Consider the following 18257-nt stretch of genomic DNA (forward strand, 5'->3'; position numbering starts at 1 on the left):
GTCTGAAGGGGACTGAAGGCGTCTGAAGGGGACTGAGGGGTTCTGCAGGGGACTGAAGGGGTCTGAAGGGGACTGAAGGGGTCTGCAGGGGACTGAAGGGTTCTGCAGGGGACTGAAGGGTTCTGCAGGGGACTGAAGGGGACTGAAGGGTTCTGCAGGGGTCTGAAGGGGACTGAAGGGGTCTGAAGGGGACTGAAGGGGTTCTGAAGGGTTCTGCAGGGGTCTGAAGGGGACTGAAGGGGTCTGAAGGGTTCTGCAGGGGTCTGAAGGGGACTGAAGGGGTCTGAAGGGTTCTGCAGGGGTCTGAAGGGGCCGGTGCACAAACTGAACACTGTGTATCCAAAGTATGAGGGAGCAGATCTAACATCCCTGCACTATACGTCAGGTGTTGTGCACCAATAGAAAAGCAATGTCAGCACAGTAACTCAGTATGAAGTTTGGATTTCCTATAAATCAAGTCAAAAAGTAAAATGAACTAAAGTAAGACGAGGAGACAGGAGATCTGCATATGAAAACATTTATTATAGGCTAATAAGAGATCACATGTATTTACTATTAGTTCAAAAACAGATGACCCCTCTTTTTCATTAGCATGTTTTGTTTCTGACATCAGAACAGAGTGAATTGATGAATCACACATCCAAAATACAAAAGAAGAGAAACCAGCTATGTCGATAAATAAAATAAAAAGTTAACCCTAAAGTTCCTACACGTTTTTTTCTTTTTGGCAAAGTGCTGTATTATTCCAGTAAACTACACAAAAAAAGAAAACAACAAAAATGTCCGACACTTGGTGAAAAATAAAATGCCATAAAATATTCTTCACGCTTCTTTTTGTCTTTTTTTAAATAAACAACAGGAGAAAAGAGGTTTTGCTACATCGTTCTGTCTGGTTCGTTAAGTCACTAGAAAAGCTGTACACGGGCAGGGTGGGTGGTGGCGACAGGAGCTTCCTCCGAGTGGTGCATAGTCGGTTTCTGATGTCTGTGTTTGTATTTCTACTCATTACATCCACTCAGGACATTAAAAAAAAGAAAACGAGTTCAAGTTCTTCATTGATGCATTGTCATTACAACATTTCAACCTGGAAGGCACATGATCCACAAATTTCAAGGCATTGAACAAAAACACAGTATAAATCCCTGTTATTCTGATGTCGGAGAGATGAGCTGAGAACAGAAACTGAATATAAAATGAAAACATTAGAGGCTCCTGACGGCAGGAGACAGATCACCAGCGCTCGTCTTCTCCGATCCCTTCTGTCCTTAAGTTTGTCTTTTTCAAAAATATCGTAGTAACACAAAATAAGTTCAGTAATAGAGACACTGGAGAAATAAAAGTTTAAATACACCAGAGAAAGAACCACTCTAATATTATGTACAGCCAGACCCCTAACACAAATTTGTTAGTGCTTTCTTATTAATACTAAAGTCCACAGAGACAACGTGAAGTTAGATTTGACTGGAGATTCAGGAACCACACTGCAAAAAGTTTCCAACACAAGTCACCGAATCTTTACTGAAGCTTTAAATCTTGTTTCCCTTTTAGTGAATCTAAACACGTTTCACTCTGCAAACGTCAACTTTAAATTGACTTAGTGTAGTTTGATCATTTTCTGTTGATGTCTGTAATGTTCACTTCCATAAAGTGGAATTAAAAACATTTTGGATTAAAAAGTGAAGTAAAAATTGCTTCACTTGTTTTAACGTTACTAAAAATAAAGTTTAAACTGAAATTATTTGGCTGATTTTTCACATGTTCAGAAAAAACAAAGAAAAATAAAAGAATAACGAAAAATAAAAATCTGACTTTTGTTTACTTCATTTAGACTTTAATTAATTATCTAAATAAAAATACACTAAACCTATGAATTCAAACTTTTCATCAATTATTTTCATTCAGCAATATTTTTAAAAGTGTGTCCACAGATTAAAAGTAAAATATTTGACTCTTTAAGTCAAGATTGTGGTAAATTCTTTTAGCTATAATTAGAATTTTAGAAGTATCTTAATTATGACTTTTCAGACTTGAACTATTTTTAACAGTCCTAACAATTACACAGTATAACTGGGCTTCCGTAGCATTCAGTCGCTTTGTAAGACGGATCAGGCCTTTACTTCTGCAGTGTGGCGACTCGGTCCGGGCTCCACTTTCTCTACAGTAGACTCATTCAACATGAAACCATTCAGCACTTCAGAGCCCCGGAGCCGAGAACTGTTAAACGTGTAAAAGATAAAAACAACAGCATCAACAAAAAATATTATTATAAGCTACTGAACAGTTAAAGATCATTGCTACAGTTTTGGTTTAAATATTTGAACAGTTTAACAAAATGTAAGTAAATTAACAAACAGAACAGTTAAAAAGCATAAAGTAAAGTACATTTCTAAACCACGTCAGGTACAAGTGAGCAACACATAATAAAAATAAAAAGAAACGTTCTCTCCACGTTGATGGATTTCCAACTGTTGACCGAGCGCCAGGAGTTCATTTTCACAGACCGAGTTAAACTAAACTAAACTAAACTAAACGTCGATTATTTCTCACAAACATTTTCACGAGGGAAACTCTCTGGACAGAGCTGGAAAAGTCCGAGCAAAAGAATCATCAGCCGTCAAGTGAATCTGCATTTTCCTAAAGTGTAAAGGTGATTGGTTGTGACCCTGAGAAGTGGACTGCAGATTCATTAAAGAAAAACAAAAAAGAAACAAAAAGAGAGAAATAATCCTTTTTCTTTTTCCACCATCGTGACACTAACGACTCCACAACCATGCAACAGATTGCACGCTAACATAACCAAACATACCTATGCAAGAAACCAGAGACGCATATATAACAAGTTCATACTGATATGTAATTCGTTTTTTTCTTTTCAAAAATATTTTGGAAGTTTTTTTTAAATACATCATTTTTTTACATTTCTATTCAAAGCTACCGTTAAAACAAGGCGTTAGTGATATTTAACCCAGTCATTTTTTACCACTGTTTTTCCTTTTTTCAAAAGAATATTGTGAAAAGTACTGAATTACAAATTCAGAGGCAGGTTGAGCGAACGCCGCAGACACGACAGCGAGGAAATAGTGCAGTTAACAGCAGGGTGATCTGATCTGACGTAAAGGAAAAATCCCAGAAAGATTGAATGGTAGATTGAACTGGTGAGAGACAGATTAACAGACTGATGCAGCAGAGCCTGATATACCGAATAACCTTTAGTTCCTAGTATGGGACTTATAAAAGACTGGATCCTACATTTCCCATGATGCAACTAGACGAGTGTCTTTAATTAGAGCATCGCTGCTTTGTAAACAACCTTCCAAACATGCAGTTTAGATTTATTTTAACACAGAGGAGACACGACACAGCTGTTTCACAAACTGAGCATTCGACATGTAAAATCTGTAGAATCTCCCTTTAATGGGTCAACATGTGCTCTGTGTTACAGCTGCTTTGTTCATTTATGTCACTAGTGGGAAGAAATTCAACACTGAAGCATTTTGAAAAAGCATTCTGGGAAACGTAGGAGCTCATTGTCTAAAGTAGATCTGTGACTTTAACATCAGATTATCTGAGGGGATTTTTCCTTTTCTGTCAGATGCAGTGACTCCAGATCTCCAGTGCTCACGTTACCTGTTACACAAACGCACCTGCAGATTCCAGCTATTTTTTGGGCAACTTTCCATCACAGCCCTCCTGCACTGATTAAATGATACCATGGTTCCGCTGCTCTGCACACGTTCAAGAGATTTAGGATCTGAAATGTCCCCCGTTTCCTGTTAAGTTGCCCAAAAAGTTGCCAGGTGTTAAACTATCACGCTGTGAGACGCTGCAATAACATCTCGCGTCCATCCTGCTGCGCTGCGAACCTGCCACGGAGTAAAGTGACCTACAGCATTGATTCTACACAATAAGATGAAGAACAAGAAGAAAAAAGAAAGACGGAGGAGGACGTCGCCGTGACATCGTCTCTTCCTCTTGGTGATTGGACACAAACTGGTCCAATGGTGAGAAGAACACGTGGACGTAGACACGAGGAGGAGGAGGGGTGAGACATTGTGACCTTTTCTTTTCACATCTCTTCTTCTCAGATACGTGGATGGATGAAGAGTAAGGAGGAGGAAGGCGTGGAGGAGGAAGCTATTTTCCCTATTTCACCATCCAATCACATTTCAGAACAGATCAGGTGTAAGTGATGGCTGATGATGTCGACTGACTTGTTGCTGGTGATGATTTCTTGATAAGAGAAGAACAAACTGAAGCGTGTTGGTGGGTGACCAGTGTTTGATTCCCATACTGCGTAAAGGACCGAGGTTGATGATGATGATGATGAAGGTGACGTTGTCAGGACGCCTCAGAAGTTGAGTTGCCTCTGGCTGGGCTGGTGCAGGTGCACGGTGGTGGCCTTCGCAGGGCGCAGCAGGTTGATGCGTCGCAGGGCGTTGCGGGACAGAGGTTGGGTGCGTTGGGCGGTGTTACCTGGTCGCTGCTGCAGGAGGCCGGCGCGAGCGGAGAGCGCCGCAGCGTAGCAAGCAGAGTGGAGGCTGGAGCGACGCTGAACCACCTCCTGCCTGCAGACAGAGGCATAAAGTAAGTTAGGTGACTGAATATTAAAATGTCTGAGGACCTGCTGCTTCTCTAGTTATGACCTCAGACTCAGAGACGTAATTTGAATTTTAATTTAAACTAAAAAACTATTTAGTTAAAGTTAAATATTTTCAACTTCAGGTCAGGATTAGGCCTCAGTATCATAATTGTGACTTATTATATGATTATTACATAAAATCAGATTTGGGAGCAGTTTTATCTCGGCCCCGGCTCTCGGGATGTTACCTGTGACGAGGGTTGTCCAGCGAGCGCCTCGCCTTCTCCTTCCCACCGGAGGCTGTCGGGGTGCTGGGCATGTTTTCAGGCAACAAACCCAGCTCCAGGTCGAGGGATCGTGGCAGAGGGTCGAGAGTCAGTCGAGGGGGGCTGCGGTGGGCGTAGACGGACATGCTGGGGTGTTCGATCAGGAGGTTCTCCAGAGGGCTGGTCTCCAGAAGGACGGGCTTGCTGCCGCAGCCGGTGAAACATGGCGGGGGGGTGACGAACCAGCTCTCCTCCAGGGAACAGGCGTCCAGACGCAGGAACCCGTTCTCATCGTCCTCTTCATCCTCCTCTGCGCCGCCGTCCGGATCTGTGTCGGCCGTGGAGTTAAGGGAGGTGCAGGAGGCGTAGCGGATGGGGGCGCTGGCCATGGGGGACTGGATCATCACAAGTCCCCCCTCCTCCTCTTCATCTTCATCGTCATCTTCGTCGTGGCCAACAGTGGATCCAGAGAGGCCCTCGCCTCTTTCAGCTGCAGAGAGACAAACAGTCACATTAATTATGACTCATATGGACCCATGTGCTCAGTGTGATTATGAACAACAGCAGAGATTCACGTTGTTGAGAATGTTTCTGTGAGACACATTACTTCACAATTAACTGAACATTAAAACTGTCAATTAAATTAGTCAACTGACCATAACTAAGTTATGATGTCAGCATTTACCAATTTGACATTCAGAATATTCACTTCTGGTGGAATATTCCTTTAAATGTCCTTCATCAACCTATCAAAGCACCTGAGGTGGTGTAGAACCCGCAGTCTGCCAGGAGGAGGCGCTGTGTCCTGTCTGTGCAGCAGCAGTGAAGCCTTCAGACGTAAACAATCATTTTGTTGATGCTCAGCAGTCGGAGAGCTGCAGGCACGCGAGCAAACAGCTCAGCATCACGTGACAAACTGAAATCTCCTGCACACGTTTGTCTGTTTGTGTGCAAACACGGCTGCAAAACCTGTCTCACAAAGAGCGAGGAACTCTGCTCCAACCACCAGAGTTTCCATCACAAGAAGCTGCACAAACACTTTTCGCACTTCAGTCATCGTGCACAGCAAACGTGCCGACACCCTGCTCCGACCCAGCCTGCTATTTCTATCAGCTCAACATCAGCTTCTAATGATTCACAGAGACACAGGAAGTTGGGAGGCAACATGAGCTCAAGCTGTCAGACTGGAGGCTAAAAATAACTGATTTCAGTTCTGTTTAAGGGAATAAACCTTGTAAAACACCTCAGCTCAGCGGTTTTTTGGTCTTTACCCAGTGCAACAAGGTTTAGAAGCTAGACACCTTGATCAAACCATCTCCTCTGACCTCAGACTGTTTACGACGTGCGTGGAGTTTTGTATGTTTCTGTGCATGTGCAGCTACTTCTACACGTGACGCTAACACCTCCCTCCCGGTGGCTGTGGCTCCCAGGAGTCGACAGTGAAATCCTTGTTTACCAACAGAGTGCTGCACCGACAGCTAATCTGCACACGTTCTTTATCCTCTCGGCAGCAGCACAGCCCTCGCCGTCCAAGTCCATCAGCAGCTGAACTCTCCCTCCACAGGCTGCAGGAGTTTGCAAACTAATGAGGTTCAAGTGTGAGGCATCCGCAGCAGGAGTGAAGCTCCGTTAGTGAGGAGTGTGTGTTGGGCTAATGAGGTCAGGGTGGATTATGAATGAACCAGCTGACCTTCCTCACAACCCCGTCTCCTCTGTGAACCACAGAGACACACGGTCTGAAGGGTTCAGTCCGACTTCTGCTTGCCTCAAAATGTGCCACATGCCGGCTGGATTTTGCAAAACAGGATCGCTACTTGTACCTCTTTCGATGCAAATCATCATACAGTACACCCCCCAAAAAACAGACATGCATGGGTTTCTGTTTACACTGCTTTGCATGGACATGTTCACCATGCAGCTGGTGTTTATGGTCATAGACTTTGGGCTGCACACGGATGTGCGGGCTGGCCGTGCTCACATGGAAAGTATAATTCGATGTTTTCCATTTCAGTGCTGAGAAAGAAGAAAACATGACATGTTTTGTTCCTTTTAGTTTACTGAAATATTATATTAAGTCAAGTATAAAAGAATATTTCCAACATGAAGTCTCAAACGGGCAAAAACATCCTTAGTTGACTGTTGTGAATATTCTACAGACACAAATGACTGGAGGTTAAAAACCTCATTCTGGTTCAACAGAAATGTGTCCGCTGCTCAAACACACAGACAGGAAGTGTTGGTGTTGCCGGGGTGCTTGGATCATCCAGGAAACTAAACGTCAGACTTAACCATCATCACATAACAGTTTGTTCGTTGGTTCAGTTACGAGAACATCGTCTTCTTCATTTGCTTCTGAGGAGCCTCGGCCTCTGCTGCACCTGGGAGAAACACTCTGCACCCAGGTGTGGTTAGCGTGGGCCGTGCTGGAGGCAGCTCTGTGCCCATACATGTCCTCCTGCACAGGCCCAGAACGGGAACCACCGGGAGCACAGGATCTATATTTACCTCCACCAGTTCCTCTGAGGCTTTTGTTTGACCTGTTTACAGGTTGACTTCCATAAACTGCCTGATGCCACCCCGGCCTCTGTTTCCCCCCCCTCCTGTCTGACAAGTTCACACAGCTGCGGAATCGGAGACAAGTCAAGTCGGGTCAAAACCGGCGGAGGGTGAACGCCGGGCCAAACCGAGCGGTGCCAAGAGTCACTGTGAGCCATGTGGACGCGGCTGCAGTGTGTCGTGTTATGTATACAGTGTGTGTTACTGTGTGTGTAGCTGGAGCTCTCCGGGTGCCGTGTCTGTTTTGACTGGGATCTTTTTTTAATGTCAGACCGCTCTGGAAACTTGGATCAACTCTCACCTGACATTAAAACATCTAGAGTGTCTTCAACTCGCTCTGGCTGCACAAACCGTGCGGCTCCTTGGTTTGACTGAATCATCGTAACTCAGATCTGCTTGAAAACGTGTTTAACTCACTTCATGTTTGTGATTCTTCACATTATTGACCAGGTAACAACAACTGCTAGAAGAGGGGGGGGTTGTGTTATGGTTTAACTCATCACATAAAGGTGCGGGTGCTGATTCTTCACGGCACTTACCCAAGTAATTAACCAGGATCCAGTCTTCATCCTCCTCCCCCTCTTTGTCTCCGGGTCTGCTGCATCGACTCAGCTCCTCCACGTCGTCCCCGAACAGGGCGCTGGTGAACCTTTGAAACATCCCTGAACGTCCCGTGGGGGTGTGAGGCCGAGGGAGGAGGTGGGGGAGGCGCGTGGCTCCGGGCGACGGCAGGGAGGCGCGGCGGGCACTTTGGTCATCAGCTGCGGGGTTCACAGCGGGGGGGAGGCTCCGGAAAGTTGCTAAAGTGCATCAATAAGGAGTGGTCATGGATCATCTGAGAGCGAGGAGACGCAGGCTGGACATCGCTCAACGTCAGGGTCGATCTGATCTGTGCAAAAAAAAAAACCTGAGAGGAGAAAAAGAGATTCGTTTAATTAACTGAGATTCAACGAGCTGCCGTCGGGACATATTCAGAGAATACTTTCCAACTTATCCTTATTTTAAACTTCACAGTTTGTTTAGAGCTTAAAGTTCAGCTGCTTTTCCAAGTCCGAGTCAGTCGAGCTCAAATCTCAACGTCTTCCAGGTCTGATTTTAAAATGACAAAGCATCTCGACATTTCCCCTTTTACAGCTTTAAAAAGTGCTTATTCTACTGCAGTAGGGTGAAAAATGATGCAGTGTTTATTTCCCAGATCTTCAGCCTGTATTAAGTGAACGTTTGACCAAATGGTGGCAGCAAATCCAGCAGACAACACGTCTACCATACTATCCAGCACTAAAGGTAACGTGTTAGTCTAGAGCAGACACAGAGCAACAGGTGATGCTCACCTGATGGGCGTCAACATAACTTCAATATTTACTCTCTGGTTTTGGTCTCCACCGGCCTCTGAGTAAATATCTACTCTGTGGATGCTAAATGCACCTCAAGTGTTTCGCTTTCCTCTGTAAAACACACCAAGCTACAGTAAGAGCAGTGAGAGTGAACCAGCACCGTTCAGCCGTGGACCAGACACTGAACAATAAGCTGAAACTCACTGAGTAAAAAATAAAGAGGAGCTGAGAACTCTGTTCAGGGTCATCGTGAGTGTTGCTTTCACTTTATTCATGATTGTTATAAAAGCAGCGATTGGGACCTTATAATAGTTCTGATAGACTAAACTTTCTCATTCTGTAAGTGGCGTTTCCTGTAAAATGACATTTACAGCGTTGATTTGCCAAAAGAGAAAATAGGTCAGGGAAGAATTTCAGCAGCTGGTTAAGTAATTATTATCTAATCACACAGATGCAGTAAATGCTCCAGGTTAAAAAGGAAACCTACGTTCTGCCTCTTTAACACAATTCCCACATGGTTTTTAGACGGTAAGACGAACGAGTGAGTAGAAAATAGTCAATAACTGAACTATAGACCATGCACATGATCTTAAATTGCAGAGTAATGTCCATGTCCTGCACATAATGACAGCAGGAAAGATTTACAGGTGCTGGTTTTACCTGCCGAGCATCACATCCCTCATTAGACACACACACACACACACACACTGTGCTCAAGATAAGTGGTGTAAAACACACTTAACTAGCACTTTTATGACTGTTGTGTTAGCATTCGCTCTAGGACAAACAAATACCTCAGGCCCATACGAGGCAGTAAAGAGAACGAGCGCCGCAGAGGCAGAATTAATTTCCTGTCAGGTGTGATGGAGGCGAACAGAGACAAGGTGTTTGATATGATTCTAACTTTTTACATGTGGACAGTCGCTGGTTTTCTTTGTCACACATGATCAGAAACGGAATATCTGAAAACGTCACATTGGTCTGTGGCAGAGAAAACTATTTATCACCTGATGATGAAAATAATAATCAGCTGTAGCTTCGGCGGTGACAGTGAGCAGGAACTTCTTAATGGCCTTTTCTTACCCTGTGTTTTGCCTCTCAGCTACTTTTAACCTGGTGATTTGTGGCATTAGCATCCAGACATAAACTACTCTGGACTTTATCACTGGATTTAAAATAACTAAACACAACAGCCCCAGTTTAGTTCAGTAAAGATAAAAATAGTGACATTACATGACAGTGCTCCAAATGATATCATCTGTCCAAGTGTGTCCTAAGATAAAAACACCCTTAGAGCTAAAACTGCAAATATTTCTTTACGGGTTACTTTAAATACTTGTTAAAAATAATCAAATAACAATGATTAACATATACTCTCCACTATAATAGGCCTTGAAGAGCATCAGGGAACATGAGAAGCAGTAACTTTGCACACTGATATTCAAGAACTGTAGACTATTAATAAGTAGTGACAGAGTGTCATTAAATTTTAAATTAGGTTTTGCCTTTAACATTTAAAATACCTTTACATAATCACCATTAATTAACTTTTACTCAACCCAAACCTCTGCAATCGATGACTCCCAAACCCCAGATATCTGACTTTTTTTAGCAGCACTTGAACGCGCACTGGATTCGAATCAAACACGTCGTCCACAGCTGTGAGGCGTTCACGTCATCTGGCCAGCTCGTATTTCTCATCTTCATTAGATGCAAAGAAGAAACCACAATAGAAGACGCTCTTCATTTCTGTAACAAAAGCCGAACTCCGCCTCTGTCGATCAGCTTTAAGGGACTCACTGCTACAGCAGCAGGCTGATAATCTGCTGCACCTGTTCCTCCTCCACACTATCGCGACATATCGGGGATTAAAAGTGGAAATGAACGTTGTAATAATCACAACACAAAGGAAAAGCTGCCTCGGGCTTGTTAAATGGTTCAATGAGTCATTATTTATTCAAGGAAAAGTAAAAGAGGCTGTAAAACAGCAGCTTATAATTAAAACCCTTTAATGTGATGCAGCTACAAATTAATTAAGAATAAATAAGAGGTCCCACAATAGGAGGGTAAGAAATTAAGATGGGAACGAACATCTTGTTCGATTAATCGACTGTCTGACATTAAGAACAACAGAAAATAGTTAAAAATCGTTTCTCAGTTTCTCAGAATTCAACACAACAGCTCCAATTGTCCAAACCTTCTGAATTTGACGATGAACTGACAAAAGCAACAAATCCCAAATCCTCATTGGCGAAAATACCGAAATAGATATGATTCGATATTTAAAGTCAATAAACGACAGGTATCCAAGTTTTATCTGGATTCATGTCCTTTAGCACAAACCTGTCGACTAATCGGCCAAACATTTCAGCATTACTGGGATTCACCAGCCCGTGTGTTGGGCTCTAAACCCGAACTGTTCCAGCACTGATCTACAGCAGACTGCTGTTTTCTGGGTTACAAAAGAAAAGGGGTGGAGGCTGTAATTCTACACCCACAGGGCAGAACTGCATAAACTTTATCTCCTTAAATTTATTAAGCAATAAAAACCAGAACACACGATTTTCATTAATGTCGTCAGAATAAAACTCGAAGTTTCGCGGATCGAAACCACAGGAGGCTAAACTAGCTAGCAACACTGAGCTGAGACAGCACAAGAATCCAGATAAAACGCTTCGTCCATGTTTAAAAACGCAGTTTAACGTGTTAACATCCGTGTTAATTACAGTCTTTCAAACCACCACCGTGTGTCTCTGACGAGAGGAGGCTGAAAACCGAGCAGTGGCCTCGGACGGAGACAAAGAGCTCACCTGCAGCAGGAAGAAGAACGGGATGAAACGAGCTCGGATCGGGATTAAAATCCGAACAAACTGAGGTAGATGAGGAACTTTTCGAAAAATAGAAAAACGGGAGTTTTCTTCGCGGAAGAAATAAATAAAATAACGTTAAATCACGGACTGTTCATGGGGAGTCACAGTGCGGCGGAGCTTTTTGTCCTTCAGTCCGTTTCGACTGCTCCCTCTTTTGTTGTTGTTGTTGTGGAGCTCCAACAGCTGATCGGCGTGACGTCGGCGAGCGCAGCCAATCAGAGGGGCCGAACCTGGAGCGGCTCGACCAATCAAAAAGCGCGACAGGGTCTGTCACCAAGTCACGTGACGCGCACATCCACCGTGCAGAGGGTATAATGGGGACTGGGACTAAGACTAAGACTAGGACTAGGACTAGGACTAGGACTAGGACTAAGACTAGTACTGGGACTAAGACTAGGACTAGGACTAAGACTAGGACTAGTACTGGGACTAAGACTAGGACTGGGACTAAGACTAGGACTGGGACTAAAACTAGTACTGGGACTAAGACTAGGACTGGGACTAAGACTAGGACTGGGACTAAGACTAGGACTAGGACTAAGACTAAGACTAGGACTAGGACTAAGACTAGGACTAGGACTAAGACTAGGACTAGGACTAGGACTAAGACTAGTACTGGGACTAAGACTAGGACTAGGACTAGGACTAAGACTAGGACTAGGACTGGGACTAAGACTAGGACTGGGACTAAGACTAGGACTGGGACTAAGACTAAGGCTAAGGCTAAGACTAAGACTAAGACTAGGACTAGGACTGGGACTAAGACTAGGACTGGGACTAAGACTAGGACTGGGACTAAGACTAAGACTAGGACTAGGTCTGACCAGGTCCAGGTTTTACCACAGGTGTCTGTTCTGTACCACGGTCGTCTGTTCTGTACCACTCTCGTCTGTTCTGTACCACTCTCGTCTGTTCTGTACCACGGTCGTCTGTTCTGTACCACGGTCGTCTGTTCTGTACCACGGTCGTCTGTTCTGTACCACTCTCGTCGGTTCTGTACCACGGTCGTCTGTTCTGTACCACTCTCGTCGGTTCTGTACCACGGTCGTCTGTTCTGTACCACGGTCGTCTGTTCTGTACCACTCTCGTCTGTTCTGTACCACTCTCGTCGGTTCTGTACCACGGTCGTCTGTTCTGTACCACGGTCGTCGGTTCTGTACCATGGTCGTCTGTTCTGTACCACTCTCGTCTGTTCTGTACCACGGTCGTCTGTTCTGTACCACGGTCGTCTGTTCTGTACCACTCTCGTCTGTTCTGTACCACGGTCGTCTGTTCTGTACCACGGTCGTCTGTTCTGTACCACGGTCGTCGGTTCTGTACCACTCTCGTCGGTTCTGTACCACGGTCGTCTGTTCTGTACCACGGTCGTCTGTTCTGTACCACTCTCGTCTGTTCTGTACCACTCTCGTCTGTTCTGTACCACTCTCGTCTGTTCTGTACCACTCTCGTCTGTTCTGTACCACTTTCGTCTGTTCTGTACCACGGTCGTCTGTTCTGTACCACGGTCGTCTGTTCTGTACCACTCTCGTCTGTTCTGTACCACGGTCGTCTGTTCTGTACCACTCTCGTCTGTTCTGTACCACTCTCGTCTGTTCTGTACCACGGTCGTCTGTTCTGTACCACTCTCGTCTGTTCTGTACCACGGTCGTCTGTTCTGTACCACTCTCGTCGGTTCTGTACCACGGTCGTCTGTTCTGTACCACTCTCGTCGGTTCTGTACCACGGTCGTCTGTTCTGTACCACGGTCGTCTGTTCTGTACCACGGTCGTCTGTTCTGTACCACTCTCGTCTGTTCTGTACCACTCTCGTCTGTTCTGTACCACGGTCGTCTGTTCTGTACCACTCTCGTCGGTTCTGTACCACGGTCGTCTGTTCTGTACCACTCTCGTCTGTTCTGTACCACTCTCGTCTGTTCTGTACCACTCTCGTCTGTTCTGTACCACGGTCGTCTGTTCTGTACCACTCTCGTCTGTTCTGTACCACTCTCGTCTGTTCTGTACCACGGTCGTCTGTTCTGTACCACGGTCGTCTGTTCTGTACCACTCTCGTCGGTTCTGTACCACGGTCGTCTGTTCTGTACCACGGTCGTCTGTTCTGTACCACGGTCGTCTGTTCTGTACCACGGTCGTCTGTTCTGTACCACGGTCGTCTGTTCTGTACCACTCTCGTCGGTTCTGTACCACGGTCGTCTGTTCTGTACCACGGTCGTCTGTTCTGTACCACTCTCGTCGGTTCTGTACCACGGTCGTCTGTTCTGTACCACTCTCGTCGGTTCTGTACCACGGTCGTCTGTTCTGTACCACGGTCGTCTGTTCTGTACCACTCTCGTCTGTTCTGTACCACTCTCGTCGGTTCTGTACCACGGTCGTCTGTTCTGTACCACGGTCGTCGGTTCTGTACCACGGTCGTCTGTTCTGTACCACTCTCGTCTGTTCTGTACCACGGTCGTCTGTTCTGTACCACGGTCGTCTGTTCTGTACCACTCTCGTCTGTTCTGTACCACGGTCGTCTGTTCTGTACCACGGTCGTCGGTTCTGTACCACGGTCGTCGGTTCTGTAACACTCTCGTCGGTTCTGTACCACGGTCGTCTGTTCTGTACCACGGTCGTCTGTTCTGTACCACTCTCGTCTGTTCTGTACCACTCTCGTCTGTTCTGTACCACTCTCGTCTGTTCTGTACCACTCTCGTCTGTTCTGTACCACTTTCGTCTGTTCTGCACCACGGTCGTCTGTTCTGTACCACGGTCGTCTGTTCTGTACCACTCTCGTCTGTTCTGTACCACGGTCGTCTGTTCTGTACCACTCTCGTCTGTTCTGTACCACGGTCGTCGGTTCTGTACCACGGTCGTCGGTTCTGTACCACTCTCGTCGGTTCTGTACCACGGTCGTCTGTTCTGTACCACTCTCGTCTGTTCTGTACCACGGTCGTCTGTTCTGTACCACTCTCGTCTGTTCTGTACCACGGTCGTCCTCCTCCTGCTGCAGCTGGTTTGAGTCCCAGAAGCTGAATGTTGTAGCTTTAAAAGACACAAAGGTCCTGAAACGAGTCCCCGGTCTGGGTCCAGGACTCGGATTTAATCATCAGGGTAAAAACTTCATGAACACGTGTGAGTTTAGTTAAAAGTTGATTTGACCTGCTGAGACGTCACTCAACTCATTAAATCAGGTTTAACTCGGGCAGACCTCCCAGAATGCACTGCTGCGTGTTTGTTTACATTTAAACTCACGTTACGTGTTTTGGACGTGATGCTGCGTAAAAGTAGAAACTAAATTCAAAAGTGAAGTGAAACGTCTTCAGTTTGTTCTTCGACAGCTCCTCCGTCTGCGTGCTGTGACCTCTGACCTCCCGCCTGCTGTCACTCAGATCCCTGAGAGGGTCTGATATGTGAACTCTGTTTGGAGCTGGCTGCTCTCGACGTAGAGACGAAGGGTTGGGACAGAAATCCAAAGCTGCCGTGTTGACAGCGAGCGGCTCAGGAGGAGTCGTAAGAGTCTGTGTGTCAGTCTGAACATTCCTGTCTCGCTCTGCTGTTTGTTTTAATGACAGTGGACAGAACGTGTGATGATACTGTAGCTGGGAGGAGAGATTTGACAAAGAGAGCCGACGAATATCAAAGTGAAACCATCCTCCTTTTGTGTTTTTAAGGTTGTTACTCTGGCATCTCTTCGTATGCGTGATGAGTCTCTTTAAGGAGGATTTGCAGCTCTTTGTATTAACGGTGTCGGTTCGTATCTCGTTGGCATTTAATGAGTCTTTGTGGGAATTCTGCATCACTGTATCTCATCTCATCTCATCTCATCTCATCTCATCTCATCTCATCTCATCTTCATTTGTGCTCATTTTGCATCTCAGTGTGTCAGATTTTATCTCTTTTTTGCATTTCATGTGTCTTTGCATCGTTTCTTTGTCTCTTTATTGTCATTTTGCATTCATCTGATCTCTTTGTGGTTATTTTCTGTGTCTTTGTGGTTATTTTCTGTGTCTTTGAGGATTATTTTCTGTGTCTGTGGTTATTTTCTGTGTCTTTGTGGTTATTTTCTGTGTCTGTGGTTATTTTCTGTGTCTTTGTGGTTATTTTCTGTGTCTTTGTGGTTATTTTCTGTGTCTTTGTGGTTATTTTCTGTGTCTGTGGTTATTTTCTGTGTCTTTGTGGTTATTTTCTGTGTCTTTGTGGTTATTTTCTGTGTCTTTGTGGTTATTTTCTGTGTCTGTGGTTATTTTCTGTGTCTTTGAGAATAATTTTCTGTGTCTTTGTGGTTATTTTCTGTGTCTGTGGTTATTTTCTGTGTCTGTGGTTATTTTCTGTGTCTTTGTGGTTATTTTCTGTGTCTGTGGTTATTTTCTGTGTCTTTGTGGTTATTTTCTGTGTCTGTGGTTATTTTCTGTGTCTGTGGTTATTTTCTGTGTCTTTGTGGTTATTTTCTGTGTCTGTGGTTATTTTCTGTGTCTGTGGTTATTTTCTGTGTCTTTGAGGATCATTTTCTGTTTGTTGCACATGTAAAGTCCTGTGTTTGATCTAAGTTTGCCTGCGGCATCAGCAGCTGCTTAACAATGTCAATTCTAATCCTTCTACTCAGATATGATTATTATATAAGACGTTATCTTATACTGTGACACCACAAACTGCTTTTCCTGAGTAGAATGTGTCTCGGACTCAGAATCATCTAACTGACTCCTCATTCTGTGGTGGTCTAATGTGCAAACCTACTTTCTGCTTCACCGTCTTTAATCAACCAAACCAAAAAACAACCCAGTGACAAACAGGTCACAGGGACAACATGTCACTCTAGATTTTTTCCAAAGAAAAGAAAACAAGGTCACACCTGTACCTTTCTGACATTACAGCACTGATAAGACGTCCTGCTGCTCCTTTCCTGTTGTGTTTTCTTTCCCCGGTGTTACATCATCGCGTCCACACTGTGCATGTACAACTGGACACGATCATGTAATGTAGGTTTGATCCGACCTCCTAGTGGTTAATTTACTGTATTCTGTGAGTGACGGAGCAGAAACCTTTGATTTGGCTTCTGCTAAATGTAAAGTATAAAATGCACAGAAACTGATGTTACATCGTTTACAAACCTGTTACGTCTTTGAATCTCACTAACTCGACTAAAGTGCAGCTCGGGTTAATAAAAACTAAAAATAAACAGGGAGTCAGTTAAAATGTACTTTTCTGCAGCGTCTCCTCTCTCTGCTGATTTATGTTCCTCTTTGGTTTGGCCGGGTGTCACTGGGACGAGCGTGAACAAAATGTCCTGCTTGCCAACATAATAATCAGCGTCCACCACAACAACACACGGGCTTCTTCCTTCTGCTGCGTCTCTACATAATGTGGCTAATGTTTACTGTCGCTGTTGCACAATAGTGTTCTCAGTAAAAACTGCAGGGGTCAATGGCCTCGTGTTGTTGTCACTGTAGTTTAACAGAGGAACGTACAAGGAGCCAAGTCTGGAAAAGTCTGCTTGTTTGTTCTCAACATTATCAATCAAACTCTATTTCTACAGCAGAGCTTCTAAAACAAAGAGTCTAATGCAGAGAGGCGAGTAGATAAAAGGATTAAAGATTATAGTTGATCAAACACAGATCAATAAGACCAATTAGATTAAAGACAAATAACTGTACTCTCTCTTTTTTCTGACATGGTCATTACACTAGAAAGTGGTTTAAACTGTGTCTGCCGTCAGGTCCTGGGTCCAGTACGTTTTAAACATTAGGACATTTGTGTCTCCTGGAAGACGAGATGCGACACGAGTGATGGAGACAGTTTGAAAACAGAGCAAGATACATACAAAAAGGTCCTGGGAGGTGGAGGTGGGTCCAAAACCACTCAATCATCTGACAAACATCTGTGAAGAAGCAGGAAACACGGACTCCTGACAACAAGTCCTGCAGCTAAACTCTGTATCATCATGTGTTTTATAACTAAGTCACGTTCTTTGCTGTGATGCTTTCGTGTAAATGATGAATTCAAGCTGCTGGTTAGTTAAACTAAACCTGCTGTTTGATGCTCGAAGGTGTCTGGGTGGAGGATGACTTTATCTCACCGTGAGCTCTGACATGCATGACCACAAACCAAACACACCCAGAGGAAAAATGCAGCGCGACAGAGGTGGAGGTTTGATGAGCAGATATCAGACACACGGAGGCTTGACTCAGACGACCCAGACAACTCCTCACACACCGAGCTCAGCAGGATACTGAAGAATGACATCCTGCTGCTGAGTTGCATCAGCTGAGCCGAGCACCGGGGGGGCGGGGCGGAGGGCGCAGCCCAAAGGTCATTGGCTCGTTAATGTCCTGTCAATCACCTTTGTGAGCTGGTTCTCTGACGGCTGCTCTCCAGGTCTCAGCTCCATAGAGCGGAGAAGTCATAAAACTCCTGTCTGCATCAAAATATAACGTGAGGGAAGAAAATGAGTCACAGTCCTGAGAAAAAGGAAACAAATATGAACGTATTAAAAGACGTCCAGGACCAAATGTGAACGTCAACTGAACTGTGTGGTTAATCACGACCACCTGATGAGGCTGGAAGCTTCTGTAACGGCTGACACAAAACAGCCACGAGGAGAAGAACAGCGGCTGCAGAGAGACACAAAACGTATAAGAACCACCTCAGAATGAACACCGAGGTAAAAGAACCACATAAAT

At 44.7% G+C, this 18257-nt stretch overlaps 1 protein-coding gene across 1 annotated transcript; it reads right to left on the bottom strand.

Annotated features, from left to right (window-relative positions):
* Positions 1–501: 501 nt before the first annotated feature.
* On the bottom strand, positions 502–11777 carry tp53inp1 (tumor protein p53 inducible nuclear protein 1). Its single transcript, XM_026371936.1, has 4 exons — positions 11546–11777; positions 7941–8308; positions 4828–5335; positions 502–4565 (listed from the first exon to the last, which is right to left on the bottom strand). The coding sequence occupies exons 2-4, from the start codon at positions 8059–8061 to the stop codon at positions 4349–4351; spliced, it is 846 nt and encodes a 281-aa protein (XP_026227721.1). The 5' UTR covers positions 8062–8308; positions 11546–11777; the 3' UTR covers positions 502–4348.
* Between the last annotated feature and the right edge of the window lie 6480 nt (positions 11778–18257).

Source organism: Anabas testudineus, chromosome 16, assembly GCF_900324465.2.
Source record: "Anabas testudineus chromosome 16, fAnaTes1.2, whole genome shotgun sequence".
Taxonomy (NCBI): Eukaryota; Metazoa; Chordata; class Actinopteri; order Anabantiformes; family Anabantidae; genus Anabas; species Anabas testudineus.

Excerpts from the sequence above, each read along its gene's own strand:
- tp53inp1 (XM_026371936.1), bottom strand. The coding sequence starts at position 8,061 with ATGTTTCAAAGGTTCACCAGCGCCCTGTTCGGGGACGACGTGGAGGAG. Across the intron at positions 5,336-7,940 it reads GATCCTGGTTAATTACTTGG|CTGAAAGAGGCGAGGGCCTC; the intron begins GTAAGTGCCGTG and ends GTCTCTCTGCAG. Across the intron at positions 4,566-4,827 it reads CTGGACAACCCTCGTCACAG|GCAGGAGGTGGTTCAGCGTC; the intron begins GTAACATCCCGA and ends CTCTGTCTGCAG.